We start from the raw sequence: 14,544 nt of genomic DNA on the forward strand, positions 1-14,544 counted from the left end.
AAAGACGACCTCCCTTTCCTCCACATCAACCCCGAGTTCAGAGTTCAAACCCACACTTACTCTCCTTAGAACCTTCTCAGTCCACCACCCCAGCAGGTATAGACTTTGTTTCTTTGACATAATTCAAAGATCCGGAGAGTGTAAAGTGACGACGTAATCAGTAGTCGATCAAGAAGCTCAACAACACGACACGATGTCCACCGCCTCGGCCACTGATGTCGATATTGGCGCAAGGGTAAAATCTACCATTCGAACTACTGCCGATACTTTATACACTTCTGTCAAACCTGCAGAGAATGAGTTGGCTAGGTGGAGAAGAACTTTCGAGGGTTGTGCAAAGGAAGAGGTAGAGGGAAAAAAGTGAGTCAAACTACATTATATCCTTGTAATCCCCACTTACCTTCTTTGTACATTAACAGAATCGCTGGTCTCGTTGGCGTCAGTGAACATCAAGATGACAAGTTCACATTGTATGGTAACACCTTTAATCTGACTGATGATTTTATGGAGAAAAATCAACTTGCGTGTAGTGCTTATACTCAAGATACCTCAACCCCACCCAATTCATCGATGCCATAGCGCCCACAGACGAGGGTTTTAATCGTATCAAAAGAGAACAATATGCCGTTTGTGAGTAATCCTCATACTCCTCACATATATCTGAAAGACTCTACCTATGCTGATCCAAAGTATTTCGCGTAGCAGATGTATCAAAAAGAGGGTTGGTATCCTTTGAAGATTTTGTGGTTTTCGAGACACGTAAGTGACCTTTCGTTCGTGTTCAACAGAACTAATGGCCAGTGTTGAAAAGGGTACCTACACATTTGCTTAATGGAAAAGACGTGTTGCTGATATATAGCCTGATGCAGATTATCAATTAGCCTTCTCGGTCTTTGACGTGTACGTTTTTCAGGATGATGAAGTTGAATGTGCTAACAAAAAGAGACGCATCAGGTTCAATAGATTTTGACGAGTTTAAAAATGTTCTTCAGGCAAATCTGGCAACTTCGGGTATACGTTCGTCCCCTCAAATTCGATGTGAAAGGGTGAATAGCTGAGAAATAGCCTTTGATTTCGATTGCGATTGGATGAAATTATATCTTGGCAAACGTGGAGGAAGACATGTCGTGGCTTGTGAGTTATTCTTTGAAACCCTCATTTTTGTATGGTTCCTGGGTATGGCGAAACCTTTTAATTATACTCCTCAGGAGCTGGTGGAAGGGGGTAGAACTAAAGGTTGTGCGCAAAGAAGTGATGGGACTTTTAAGGTGGAATGCTAATTCGCAGACCAAGAGTTTACTCAACTCATGAAAGGCTTTCAGGGTGAACGTCTCCGACAAGCATTCCATTATTTCGACAAGGATGACGATGGCTACATTGCTCCAGATGAATTCCAGAGGATCATCATTGTGAGTCATTCACCATTCTTGGCAGCTTTAGCTGTGCAATATTGACAGAGAAGGAAGTGGCAGGACACAAGCTATCCGACTCGGTCTTGGAACGTCTACCAACATTATGTTTGATGAACCAAGGAAGGAAAATCAGCTATTCTGAAGTATTCGCATTTCACAATAGTATGTCATCTCAACTCTTCCTGCACAGTCACATTCCACCTGCTCAAATTGTCACACTACAATGCCCAGGAAACTGTTCCTTGGACCCCATCATGTCCTACGCCATCAACGGAAGTCTTCGCCGGGGCGATAGAGCGATTGTTCACGCCAATATCTGTGTGTAGAGTTGAGACTGACTACCAGTCATCCGTGAAATGGACGCAGTCGAACGTGTCATCCAACATGCCATCCGTAAATCAAAAGACGGTCGTATTTCCGTATCAGACTTCCTCGACCAAGCTGCCAATACCATGCGATATGGTATTTTCACTCCTTTAGAAGTAAACATCATCTGGCATTTCGCTTCACGAGGAGCTGCGACCGGTTCATCCGATCAACGTCTCACTCTTGCCGATTTCGAAGCTCTTCTGGATGCGAAATGGCAACCTCCCGCATTGACCTCAACTCCCGAGACGAGTAAATCGGAACATTTCATTCATGATGTTTTAGAACCTATTTACGATTTCGCACAAGGTGGTGTTGCTGGTGGTTTGGGTGCATATGCTGTATATCCCATCGATTTGGTTAAAACGAGATTACAAAACCAACGGTCGACGGTAGTGGGTGAGGTTTTATATAGAAACGCATTTGATTGTGTGAAAAAGGTCTATACGAATGAAGGTGGGGTTAGGGCTTTTTATAGAGGTGTCATGCCACAGTTAGTTGGTGTCGCTCCGGAGAAGGCTATCAAGATTACAAGTGAGTTTCTTGCATCACTTCATTCCACTGCTCTTGTATTGATGACACTGCCACCTGTGTTCATCATCAACCCCCTGCAAATCGATCTTGGCAGATATCAGTTCAAGAGTATATGAGGATTGACAACTAGTGAACAACATCGTACGACAAAGAGCTACTGATCCCGAGACGGGTGCCATTTCCTTACCTTGGGAAATTATGGCGGGTGGTACAGCCGGTGCTTGTCAAGTGGTACGTGGAACATGATAGAGGCTATCCTTCGTTTCTCACTCCTTCCCCCTACTCCTACTTCCATCGCGATACACACACCATCACGTCATCCTTTTCCTATCTCATCTGACAGATCGATGTCACTCTATCACCAACGGTTTTTGCAACACTTCCATGTCAAGTCAGACTAGCCAGATTCAAGCTCACACACAGGTCGTCACCAATCCCCTCGAAATCGTAAAGATCAGACTACAAATGGCAGGTGAAATCACTCGTGCAGAAGGTAGCGGTGCCGTTCCTAGAGGTGCTGTTCATGTTATCAGACAATTAGGTCTTGTGGGTTTGTACAAAGGTGCTACTGCTTGTTTATGTCGGTCAGTACGAATTATCACTCTGGAAGGTGTCACGCTGACTGAATAGAGACGTTCCATTTGTTCGTCCTTTTCATTATCATCACAAACTGAAAGCTGATTGATAGTCCATGATTTACTTTACTGCCTATGCGCATTTGAAAGTGAGATTTCTTATTCCTCCTCCATCGTTTCTTGAGAACCGTCCCTCACATGAAATTTCCAAGGCTGAGATATTCTCCATGACTCATTTCTATCCGTCCCCTCTATCCTCTTCATCTGGTCTCATGGTCAATACAAAAGCTACTCTGATGACCGGCCCATCAGCCGGCGTTAACGGACTCCCTCGAGGGTAGTGAGGAAAGGTCATGTCCGCGACAAATGCTTACGTAGTAGAAAGACGTATTTCACGAAGGTAGACGAGGAAAAGTACTTTCTTTCGGTGAACTTCTCATTTCAGCAGGAGTAGCAGGAATGCCAGCTGCATACTTTACCACTCCCGCCGATGTGGTGAAGACGAGGTTACAATCACAAGCTCGAGCGGGTCAGACTGTATATAAAGGTGTGGTAGATGGTTTCAGTAAGATTTTGACTGAAGAAGGGCCAAAGGGTGAGTAATAGGATATCCCTCATCTTTCCATATCTCCCCTGTATGCTATGTTCTCTATTTTCTCGCATATGTCCTATCCTTGAAGAAGAGGAGGAAAGAAGCGGGGCACAGATCGGGTCATGAAATGGAGAGTAGGATTAGGGGATTGAGGTATAGGCTGATGATGATAGCTTTGTTCAAAGGTGGGATCGCTAGGATTATTCGTTCTTCACCACAATTTTCAGTAACTTTAACTGCGTTTGAGCTCTTGGTGAGTTTATCTTTCCTCTTCATCACGTAAGATCTCTTTTCATCTCATAACCTTTTCATCCTTCAGTCCTCTTGTTAGCATTCTTCATTTCCTTGCTATTCCCCGGAACTCGAGCCATCGATATTGTTCCTTCTTTCAAACTCAATCCTGACCTCCTTCAAGATACATCTACCTCACTCCTGATCCATATCTATGACTCCTTTCCTTGGACTAACCCCCTTCCTTGGACTAACCAATGGAAAGAAGGATAGAGATTGTATGATGAAAAAGGGTGGATATCGCACTGTGAAGCGAAGTATACAACCCTTGTGTCAGCGTCGTAGAGATCAAGTGTCAGAAATGCAGTGATTGACGTTCAGAACAAATACTTTCCATATCCATTCGCGAACCAACCTGTCCCCACACGTCCTACACGTCAACCCACAGATATTTCTCGTATTCGCGCTCGGAACGCTCTCCGTATCCTACTCGATTGCAGTAGCGGTTTCGGTATGGTTGATCAGAAAGCTGCTGCTAAAGGGGTTCAGCAGTATTTACCTAAAAGTCTTGGAATGTGATCAAGTACCAGGGTGGGGGTGATAGATATATATATGGAAAACCCTTATGGCTTATCATTGCATGCAAACACTTGGTCAATGAATCACTTTGTCACATGTTACATGTTACATGGATGTTTATTGCCTAATTTGAAATGCACTCATACTCATACTCATACTCATACTCATACTCATACTCATACTCATACTCATACTCATACTCATACTCATACTCATACTCATACTCATACTCATACTCATACTCTACTCTAGCATGTAGCATCAAATGTTCATAACTGACATGCATCCCTCTTGTACAGTACGTGGTTAGGCTTTGGTACGTGTGAGACGTTACATATGAAAACTGACCCCTAATTGACTTTGCTTCCGAAGAGAGGACCACTTGATGCAAAGTTGCAAATTCAACAGAAATGTATACATTTCACCAAGAGCATTTCAACCTGTATACACTATAGAACCATGAATTAGACATTGTTTATGATATTTCCCTTGATCCTTGAACACACGTCGCAGATACACAAGATTAAATCACAATCCCTCCACAACTTTCCAACTAACATTGATCACTCACAGCTGAGGTGCTGTCGATTCAGAAGTAAGAGGAGCGTTCGTAGCGTCCGAACTTGTTCCAACAGTCGACACCGGTTCTTCGTGTCTTGTCTTCCTACCAAACAACCCTCTCTTTCCCGTCCCTGTTGCGGTCGTCCCAGTCGTTGCAGGACCTGCTGACCTTCCGAATCCTACTCCAGCACCTGTTCCCGTCCCCGCTCCTACTCCATTATCATGTCCAACCCCACCCATTCCGGTATGATGTCCAACCCCGCCTACCCCAGTCCCAGGTCCAACTCCGCCTGCACCAGTCCCATGTCCAACTCCACCTACACCAGTCCCATACTTCTCCCTATCTCCCACAAACGTAGCACCCGAAGACCATTTCCCACTTTGCAATTGCAAAAGTGATAAATCCAACTTGGACAACATTCCCAAATGAAGGAAGATGAAAACTGGTTTAGCGAGTAAATCGAGTATACCATAAAATACCATTTCACCATTTGGTGAAATTACATTACCACCATCTGCCAATCCCCAAGCTATAGGATAGAGTAACCAAAGGAACGAAAGTAATATTGCCGAAGTGGTGAAAGTTCTCCCGTATGCTGGACCGAGAAGTCTTGCTGATACTCTTGCAGGACCGACGAGAACGTACCAGATATATACTAAAGCAACCATTCCAAATAAAAAGAAGCCCCATTTATAAGAAGAGGCAGTGAGAGAACCGATGAGTCCAGTGACGATCATGACCAAGTCGAAGAAGACGAGAGCGAAAATGTCGGAAAGTGGAAGACCGGAAGCGAGTACGAGAGTGAGTAAAAGACATGGAGTGGTGATTACCCAATCAATGTATCGTGCATACCAGACTTGTCGAGAGACGCCTTGTGGATAATTACTGTAATGGCTGAATTCGGTGCCGACCGGTGTGGCACCGAGATCAGAGGCCATGGCAAAATAGGCTATGGCAGCGGTGGTGAGGATGAACATGGATAGATGATGGAAGACTCTTTGACCTCGAGGAATGGTTAGATGATGGAAGAAGACGATAAGATCGGCCAAAAGCATGAGGGCGAAGACTGCCCATAGCCTGGGAGTTAGCTAGTTCCCTCCACTCTTCCTTCTTCGACGGTCTTTCTGGAGATGGTTCTTTTTACATTCTAGCCGCACAAACTTGAATGGGAAGGGCATGAAAGGGGGAGGGGGGGGGATCGAGACGAAAGAGACGGGGAATAGAAATGAAAGGGCAAAGAGGATTTGTAGGTGACTCACCAATCAGAACCATGAGTGGTGATGTGTATAAGAGCGTTGGGAGGGTTTGAGGTCAAAGCGTGGTTTGCCATTTCTAAAAGTTGTTACCGTCAAACGTCAAAAGAAGAGGGGCAAGGGTCTGGAAGAGCAGATTATAGGTGGCGAGTAAGAAGGATACTTGTGTGTTGCAGTATCGCTGGTAGATGCCATCCCAACCCATGACGGTGCACGTCGTACGCCCTTATTCTTTGCCCTTCCCCACGGCCCACGGCCCACGGCATCGTGCCATCATAGAGTATAGTATATAAACACGTCATGAGTGGGGGAATACACGTCAAACACCGATCTTCGTAGATTGGCACTACCGCCTGGATCAAAATGTCTCGCAAGCGAAGTGTAAGCCCATGTGGTCCATGGTCCAGGCTCGATCAACTGAAGCGAGATGTCAGTACCGTGGGCGACGATCGGGGACCGTGCGACCTTGAGATTTATTCGTGTCATGCCGAAGGGAAGGTTACGTACTTCGCGGCCAGGCCGTCACGTGAGAGTAAGCGGCATCTTGAGATGTCGGGTTTACCGCCTGAAGCGCTATCGACTAAAGCTAAGTCAGAAGAGCTGTCCAAGATGGTGAGACCGCATTGTCAGACGGCAAGGCAATTGTGAGTGTCAGGATCCAAGATTTTTGATGTGCATCGGAAATTGTCCAAATTCTCATACAACCCTCGCACATACCGGAAATAGATTATACACTTAATCGCCAGGAATAGGCGGGACGAACCCATCCACCGGTATTCTCCCGTCCGCCGCGGTAGATGGTATTGCTGGCGTTCCCGTTGACGTAAGTCCATCGGCAGGTAAACCCAACATGAACCCGAGATCTAGGCCTGAGCCGTCAAACTGGAGGAAAGCTTCGAGATCAAAATCTCCCCCTGCACCATCGGACGAGGCGAATGGTATGCCTAGGTTATCTTGAGGACCGAGGTGTCTGACCGTCAGTAAGGTCCGCGGATGGGAAGAGAGACTCACTCTTCCAACATTCCTTCCCGAGGGGGAATGTCGACATTGCCCACTCTACACAGATCTCTACAAACTTGGGATAGATAGGTAGAGATCTTCGTCTCGGACAGATCGGTGTCTTCAAGAAGAACAATTGCCATTCGGAGATAGTGAGCAAGTACCGCACGATCAACCGGGATTTGATCACGAGCTATGTGAAGTCGGATGAGGAAGACAGCTGCTTGACCCAGTGTTATGGTGATATACTGCGATGGTCAGCCTGTTTACCATCTACCGTTCTTCGTGTCAGGTAATCGAGGTGGGGCGTATCTGAGTAGTAGCTGAGATATAAATGATGGATGTGTTGCAGGGGAGTCTGGACGCTTGAAGTAAACGTGTAACTCACATCCACTGAATAGCTCAAGATCATATCCGAATTAGACACGTCAAAGTGAGTTTGAATCGTATTGAGCGCCGCCTCAGTGGCCTGCTTGATGCAATTCTGCATCAACATCGCGTCGTCACCAGTCACATTCTCTTGTAGTCCTGGTTTGAGTGCTAGAGAGTTGAGACATAATCGAACGTGTTCGCTTTGTAATTTGGCCAGGCGAGAACAGGGACCTAGTTGAAGGGCGTGAAAGGAGCCTTCATGTCAATCGTCGCTCTCCTATCACAAAATAGATGCAATATGCAGTGTCGGACGAGGACTCACCATTCCACACCCACATGTTTGTCCAATCGTCCAACCGTTTGTTGAGAACACGCAACATGCTGCAAATGGAAAAGTCTTCTCCGTCACGTATCAAAGGTCCACGTAAACCTTCCGCATGCCAATCGGTCAACATCTGCAACCAGCTGATGAGGTCCCTCCCGATCTTGGTGAGTTGTACCAAACTGGCAATGTACACATCGTGCGCCAATTCAGGGGAATGCGGTCGACTTTGTAATGCTTGAAGATAGGCATGCTCGTTGACTGCATCGAGTTGAGTTGTTTGAGGTCTACCAAAACCAAGACTCAAAAAACCGTCAAAACTGTTCATAAGCGTGTGAAAAAAAAAAACAATGAGAATTATGACTCACTGATACCAGCACAACCAGGTTTTCCATTGGGTCAACAATTTATCCCTCGCCTCATCGTCAAGTCCTTCGAAACTGACCGAGGGATTGTTGCCCACTCGATGTAGACCCAGTCGATGGGCCAGTCGGAGGGCGTGCCCAGTCAATAACCAAGGATCTGGCCCTCGACCGCCAGCGTGAAGTCCCCATCCGGCGAGAAGGATAGTGGCTTGTACGTCGAGAAGTTGGTGTTGTTTCCTGAACAGACTGGCTGCGAGGTGAGAGTAGGCTAATCTGGCCATGACGTGCGGAGCTTCGGCATCCAGAGGAGGTAAGTGGTGAGAAGGAAATCTCTCCCGATGAGGTCGATAGAAGCGAGCGGCGATGGCCAGAATGGTTGTAAGGAGGAAAGAGCATCGCCTTCGAATTTCGAGAAAGCGGGGAAGATTAGACCTGGAAAAATGTACGACAGGGAGGTATTGATGACATTTATCGAAAAAGCTAACTGTCAGCTTATTGGAATATGGGTAATAGCAGGGACTTACAAGTTGAACAACACCTCTGCTATCCCCAGATCAATAACATTGGTGGTGATAGGATCATCTTTCGGACCTGCCCTAGCCTCAAAGACCATCCAACCCTCATCTCGACTGGGTGGACCACCAGGTATTGGAGAAGCTCGCCGACTTTGTTCTCTGTTATCCCACTGGGCAGGTTGATACGTTAACGCTTGGAATGGGGCGGCAAATCCTTGTCCCACTTGTGAAGCAATACCTAATCTACTCTCCGGCGTATCTTTTCGCCCACCAGATGAAGCAGATACTGCTGCTGTAGCCGAGTCGGTTGGGGACGGTCCAAATTGAACCATTCTAGTAGGATGACCATCACTATGTGAAGTATTGCTATTCTGGGCAAAAGGCGAATGAAAAGGATCTGGAAAAGATTGAGAGTACATGGAGTCGTCATTGGATAGAGTACTTGCCGACAGAGGGGGGTGGGGAGGGAGAGGAGGAGGAGGCGGCGGTGGTGCTGATACTGGTGCTGGTGGGAGGATCATAGGTACATCAGGTTGTGATCCATGTCCCATTGCATTTATCATCTGAGCGGCATCGGGTGTAATGTGAGAAAGACTATTGACGAGATTCGCAACGGCTTTTTCGAGTTGTGCTAATCGGATACTGGGGTCGAGTCCAGCAGGCTGATCTTCACCTTCATGAAATCTTGGACCAAAATCGCATTTCGATTTTGACCTTTGACATCTGATACAAGGACAACCTCCAACGCATCGAAGTTTCTTGCTCCTACATCTCTCACAGGCTTGAGGAGCTCTCTGAGGTTTTTGATCATCGAGCTGACTGTCCCTCCGTCGAGAAGAAGATTGAGAGCCATTGGTATTATTGTTGGTGGTGGAGTGGGAGGAAGAAGATAAAACGGAAGGGGGCATGGATCTAATTGAAGAGGTAGGGACCGAGTTGATTTTGGAAAGAATTCTAGGTTGTACCGTGTCCTGGTCCGAGTCGGTGGATCCCGACACCGGAGTGGGTGGTCTCATAGGTAAAGCTGGGGGTAAAACTAGCAAATTACCAGGGAAGGAGTGAGCATGTCAGCGGCAGCATGGCAGCATGAGCAACTAGCAACAGCCACCGAGTTACCCGGTTATTGGCGGTGTGATACATCCCTTTATTAATGCCCTCCGGTTTGTGGTCAATGGAATGACTGAGTCGTACTACTACTGTAGCTGCTCGTAGCCCACTCTGTCTTTGCTGTCTGGAACAACATGTTCTCTGTCTCACTACCTGACTTTTTATCCCCATTGCCAAGGTTTGGTCGAGAGTCGTCTCCCTTATACATAGATGGCCTTGATCCTACCTTGAAGGACCGAAGGGTTGGGTTGGGTTGGAGTTACGGCTTTTGTCTCAAGTCACGGGTCGATGTCCGCCTGGCAACGGGAACCCGTGGCCCGTGGCCCGTGGCGGTCTGCCGGATGAGGTTCGGGTAGCCCGATATTGCCGGACCGGTCAACCATTTCCTTAACCCTTCTCATAACCTCTCAAAAGATGGCCAAGCAAAAGCATATCCTTCTCCGAGCACTTCATACCATAGCTTTCTAAATCATAGCATCATCGTATTAGCTTCCAAACATGGTCAGTCTCCAGCTTTGAGTAGTATTGTTGAAGATGCTGATATGTCCAGTCCGACATTATCATCACCGGTTATAAAGTCCGCGATTTGCGGTTCCCCACTTCCCTCGACCAAATTGGGACTGATCCCATGAATCTGGCAGGTGAAAATGCTCTTGGTGTTGTAATCTTCTCGTGAGTCCATTCTATCTCTTTTGTCATCTCACAGCGCTGATTAGTCTAGTACCAACAAGGGTTTAGTCGGTAGTGGTTTCTCCTTCTCCAATGGTCAAGGTAACGAGTAAGTCATTTCACAACCTTCTTTGCGATATTTTTTTCGGAAAGATGACTTATGAACAGAGTTCTGTGTGCCGGTATCAACGCTCTCGCACCTCGATATGTTGGTCGTACACTTTCCTCTTTGACCGAAAACATGGCTGTCACTCAACGTGAGATAGTATCTGGACAAATTCGATTCATGTCTCCCGAACGTGGTGTCATGCAACTTGCCTGCAATGCCATCCTCAATGCTTTATGGGATTTGTGGGCAAAATCTGAGGGTAAACCTCTTTGGCGTTTGGTGGTCGATTTCACCCCAGAGGAATTCGTCAGATGTATCGATTTCCGTTATCTCAGCGATGTTATCACTCCTGAATCCGCTATCGAACTTCTCAAATCTATGGAGCCCGGAAAGAAAGAACGTTTGGAGAAAGCACTCAAGAATCAGGCTGTACCGGGGTATAACACCTCTGTTGGCTGGTTAGGGTTCTCAGATGAAGAAGTAGAAGCCAAATTGCGTCAAGCTTTGGATGCCGGTTTCAAACATTTCAAACTCAAGGTCGGTTTGGGTCTCGAATCCGATCGTAGGAGGTTGGGAATGATCAGAAAAGTCGCAGGTGACAAGGCGATTTTGATGACCGATGTCAATCAACTTTGGGATGTGGATCAAGCTATCGAGTATATGCCACATTTGGCGGATCTCGGACTTTGGTGAGTTCTTCTCCCGTCCCCTTCTGTCTATATTAGTACTCGTACCTTGTTGGTCAAGTAAGAGATTATAATGAGAGATGTAAGTGCTGACAAAAAAAGGTTCATCGAAGAACCAACTTCTCCCGATGATATTCTCGGTCACGCCAAAATCCGCAAGGCACTCAAGCCATACGGAATTGGAGTAGCTACCGGTGAACATGTGAACAACCGTGTCATGTTCAAACAACTTCTCCAGGCCGAGGCTCTCGATGCTGTACAACTTGACGCTATGCGTTTGTGTGGTATCAACGAGATCCTCGCTGTCCTTCTCATGTCGGCCAAATATGGTATTCCCGTCATTCCCCACTCTGGGTGAGTGATTATACATTCGTGCTTCCCAAATCGTCCCCCAACTCTATCACTCCCAATCAAATTTCCCCTCTTCTTCCTCTCCACCACATTCACGTCCAGCCACTTCTCTCCCTTAATACTTGCGTGACTATAAAATATTAATTCCCTTTGTGATAATAGAAGAAAGAAACAGAGGAGCGAGAGGAAGAAAAGGATGCTGACGACTTAGTGGAGCCGGTATGACCGAACTCTGCGCTCACGTCTCCACCCTAGACTTCGTTTCCATCTCTGGTAAAGCTTTGCTCGAATACGTGGACCATTTACACGAGAAATTCGAACAACCAGCTTCTATGACCCCAGAAGGTTTCTATACTTCTCCTACCATTCCTGGTTACTCGGGAGATATCAAAGAAGAAGCCTTTACGGAATTCGAATATCCCAACGGATCGTTCTGGAAGACGGAACAGGGGTTGAAGATGGTTAATGATAAGTGGAGGGGTGTTCTCGGTCGTCAAACCAGCTAGGTGTTTGTGTGCAAATTGGCAAGAAGTATCTAGGATGTATGCATGGAGAATGTTCAGATTAATATCTGACTTGAGTACTCGTACTCGTAGAAACGAGTCAAGCGGATTCGCCAACGAAAGAGGGGAATTATCCTTCTGGACAATCCTCTCTTATCAGATAACGTTAGTGATGGCAACCCATACTCCCATCTTGATCATCTGATGAGAACAGATGGAAATGATTCGATTAGGGTCATACAGATGAAGCCATAGATATCACTCATTCATCGCATAAGACTATCAAAAGTCAGAAAAGAAACTAGTACAACTGTTCGCTCTCTAAGGCATTCCAACACGCCAATCGGCACCTTCACCATTGAGACCATACTTTGTGCTTGACATATCCTTGACGGTAGTCCTACGCATATCACGTTTGTATTTTCCTACGAAGGGACCACCAGTAGCACGATGCATGACTGAGGTGCTGTTTTGATCAGCTTTTATTCATTCTTCTCTCCCTCCTCCCTCCATCTCTCATTCTTTCTCACTCGCTTTCATACTGTCTCGCTTGCTCTCACGCTGTCTCACTCCCTTCATCATAAGTCAAAAGATAGGAAAGTCTCAACATCGAGATGACTATGGATAGATTTTAAAAAAACTCACTTGTCCCAAATGATCAAATCACCAGGTTCTTCCCAATCGATCATAAGTCTGTATTTGGGATTATAAACATGTTCACGAAGTTCTTTGATAATAGCATCACTTTCTTCACGAGGGATATCATCAAGATGATGAACGTAAGAAGCGAAATAAAGATTTTTACGTCCACTGGATTCATGAACCTGAACGAGTTTATGTTTACTCATTGGAAGTTTCTCAACATCCATGTCTTTGAAATATTCGGGCATGGCGGTTTTACGAGAGTGAAAGAGAGAATGATTGGCGATGAGATCTTCGATTTTTTCTTTCATCTCTGGAGAAAGATCGTCGTAAGCGGTACGAGAATCGGAAAATTCCGTAGCACCTCCGAGTTCTTTAGGAGGGATTTCCCATGCGAGTAGAAGAGAATGACCAGCACGACGAGCGTTGAAAGAAGAATCGACGTGGAAAAGTTCATTACCCTTATTACCGATGACGGTAGCGTCGGTCAAAGGTGCAACATCTCCTGTGCGTCTGAATTGTCAGTCTCTCCACCTAGTATATCATGTCATAACTCCCCCCCCCCCCCCCCCCTCTTCCCCTTACCCTTAAACCATGGGGAATGCCTCACAACAGACTCAAACTTCCCTACGTGTCCGGAGGATGGGTAGGAGAAGAATTGAAGATTAAAAGTGAGGGGAGCGGGAAGTGGACACAACTCACGGGTCAATGTTACCAGCATCAAATAATTCGAGATATTTAAGACGATGTGTACGTCCAGCTTGTTGGTAAGGCGTCACATCATCAAGATCCCCAAAATATTTGGAAAATTCAATATGAGCCTCATCGGTCAAACCTGTTTTACGAACTACCAAAACACCGTACTATATTATCAACACCTCTCCTTCAACAAGTCTTTCATCAACATCTAAACTCACCTTGTCAATGGCTTTACGGATCTCGGCGTATGTCTCAGGACTGATAGGTTTGGTAAAGTCTACACCGGACAACTCGGCACCAAAGGTAGGGTGAAGGGGTTTGACCTCTACGGTATTTTGAGTGGCGTTGACCATGGTTGAGCTGATTCAGTCAAAGAAGCGTGGGTTGTTCAGGAAAGATAGATCGAGAAGTTGTGGCAATGTCAATGTCGCAATGTCAGAATATCAATATGGAGCTCACGCTTTTGTGCCCCATGGATTCGTGGATTCATGACTGGTCGGGTAAGAAGTCGGTCCGAGGTTTGAGGAGGATTTATCGGCTTTTCCGGGTTAAATGGTTTGATTTCAACAGATTCCTGAAATAGTAAGACAGATTTGCAGAAACCTCCTCCTGCTCCTCCTGCGCCTCGGCGCGCGGCGCCGCGCAGCGCCCAAGCAATCAACGGTACATTAAGTAGTCTCATGCGTTGAAGAGACGACGATACGTGGGCTTATAGATGCAGTCATGTCTTCCAGCGGACGGTACAGACCAGTCTTCAACGAGACTTCTGTCAGTATGCTGCCCAGATCCGGGTGTGATGAGTGACGATGAAGACGATGAAGATTGAGTCACCGTGAGATTTCCACGCGTCGCGTGAGGGACGAAACTCCTGGAATTGCGGATGAAGTTTCAACGTTTGATCGGATCTTCACGGATCACGAGGCACGGGGTACCCCATTCCATTCCACGTGGATCGCCCTACAGTGTGGGGAACAGAAGAATTCGACACCTTGAGGCGTATGGTAGCCCACGTTGACAAGTTCCTTGCCATCTATGACCACCAGCAAGCTATTTCAAGTCAAGCAGCAAGCAGACCAGTGTCTCTGAAATGACTAAAAACCC

At 46.4% G+C, this 14,544-nt stretch overlaps 5 protein-coding genes across 5 annotated transcripts; 2 read left to right on the plus strand and 3 right to left on the minus strand.

Moving 5' to 3' along the window:
* The first annotated feature begins 26 nt into the window (after window positions 1-26).
* Window positions 27-4,370, plus strand: TREMEDRAFT_41792 (uncharacterized protein). Its single transcript, XM_007000890.1, has 17 exons — window positions 27-360; window positions 545-630; window positions 691-759; window positions 802-812; window positions 860-900; window positions 944-1,017; window positions 1,066-1,134; window positions 1,288-1,409; window positions 1,463-1,574; window positions 1,758-2,312; window positions 2,443-2,543; window positions 2,736-2,896; window positions 2,943-2,955; window positions 3,001-3,036; window positions 3,269-3,482; window positions 3,653-3,732; window positions 4,092-4,370. The coding sequence occupies exons 1-17, from the start codon at window positions 194-196 to the stop codon at window positions 4,287-4,289; spliced, it is 2,109 nt and encodes a 702-aa protein (XP_007000952.1). The 5' UTR covers window positions 27-193; the 3' UTR covers window positions 4,290-4,370.
* Window positions 4,371-5,201: 831 nt separating this feature from the next.
* TREMEDRAFT_17826 (uncharacterized protein) lies at window positions 5,202-6,181 on the minus strand (the record flags this gene model as incomplete). The annotated part of the gene is made up of 2 exons (XM_007000363.1): window positions 5,202-5,928; window positions 6,111-6,181. Coding segments are annotated over 2 exons (798 nt in total), but the record flags the coding sequence as incomplete, so codon positions are not given.
* Window positions 6,182-7,111: 930 nt separating this feature from the next.
* Window positions 7,112-8,775, minus strand: TREMEDRAFT_24778 (uncharacterized protein; the record flags this gene model as incomplete). The annotated part of the gene is made up of 5 exons (XM_007000479.1): window positions 7,112-7,351; window positions 7,492-7,730; window positions 7,798-8,117; window positions 8,166-8,642; window positions 8,687-8,775. The coding sequence occupies 5 exons, from the start codon at window positions 8,773-8,775 to the stop codon at window positions 7,112-7,114; spliced, it is 1,365 nt and encodes a 454-aa protein (XP_007000541.1).
* A 1,507-nt stretch (window positions 8,776-10,282) lies between these two features.
* Window positions 10,283-12,105, plus strand: TREMEDRAFT_58672 (uncharacterized protein; the record flags this gene model as incomplete). The annotated part of the gene is made up of 6 exons (XM_007001292.1): window positions 10,283-10,285; window positions 10,335-10,456; window positions 10,506-10,562; window positions 10,622-11,251; window positions 11,351-11,602; window positions 11,811-12,105. The coding sequence occupies 6 exons, from the start codon at window positions 10,283-10,285 to the stop codon at window positions 12,103-12,105; spliced, it is 1,359 nt and encodes a 452-aa protein (XP_007001354.1).
* Window positions 12,106-12,423: 318 nt separating this feature from the next.
* TREMEDRAFT_26203 (uncharacterized protein) lies at window positions 12,424-13,796 on the minus strand (the record flags this gene model as incomplete). The annotated part of the gene is made up of 4 exons (XM_007000675.1): window positions 12,424-12,568; window positions 12,748-13,257; window positions 13,447-13,607; window positions 13,662-13,796. 4 exons carry the CDS (start codon window positions 13,794-13,796, stop codon window positions 12,424-12,426), a joined length of 951 nt encoding a protein of 316 aa, XP_007000737.1.
* Between the last annotated feature and the right edge of the window lie 748 nt (window positions 13,797-14,544).

Source organism: Tremella mesenterica (assembly GCF_000271645.1).
Source record: "Tremella mesenterica DSM 1558 unplaced genomic scaffold TREMEscaffold_1, whole genome shotgun sequence".
In the NCBI taxonomy this organism is placed as follows: Eukaryota; Fungi; Basidiomycota; class Tremellomycetes; order Tremellales; family Tremellaceae; genus Tremella; species Tremella mesenterica.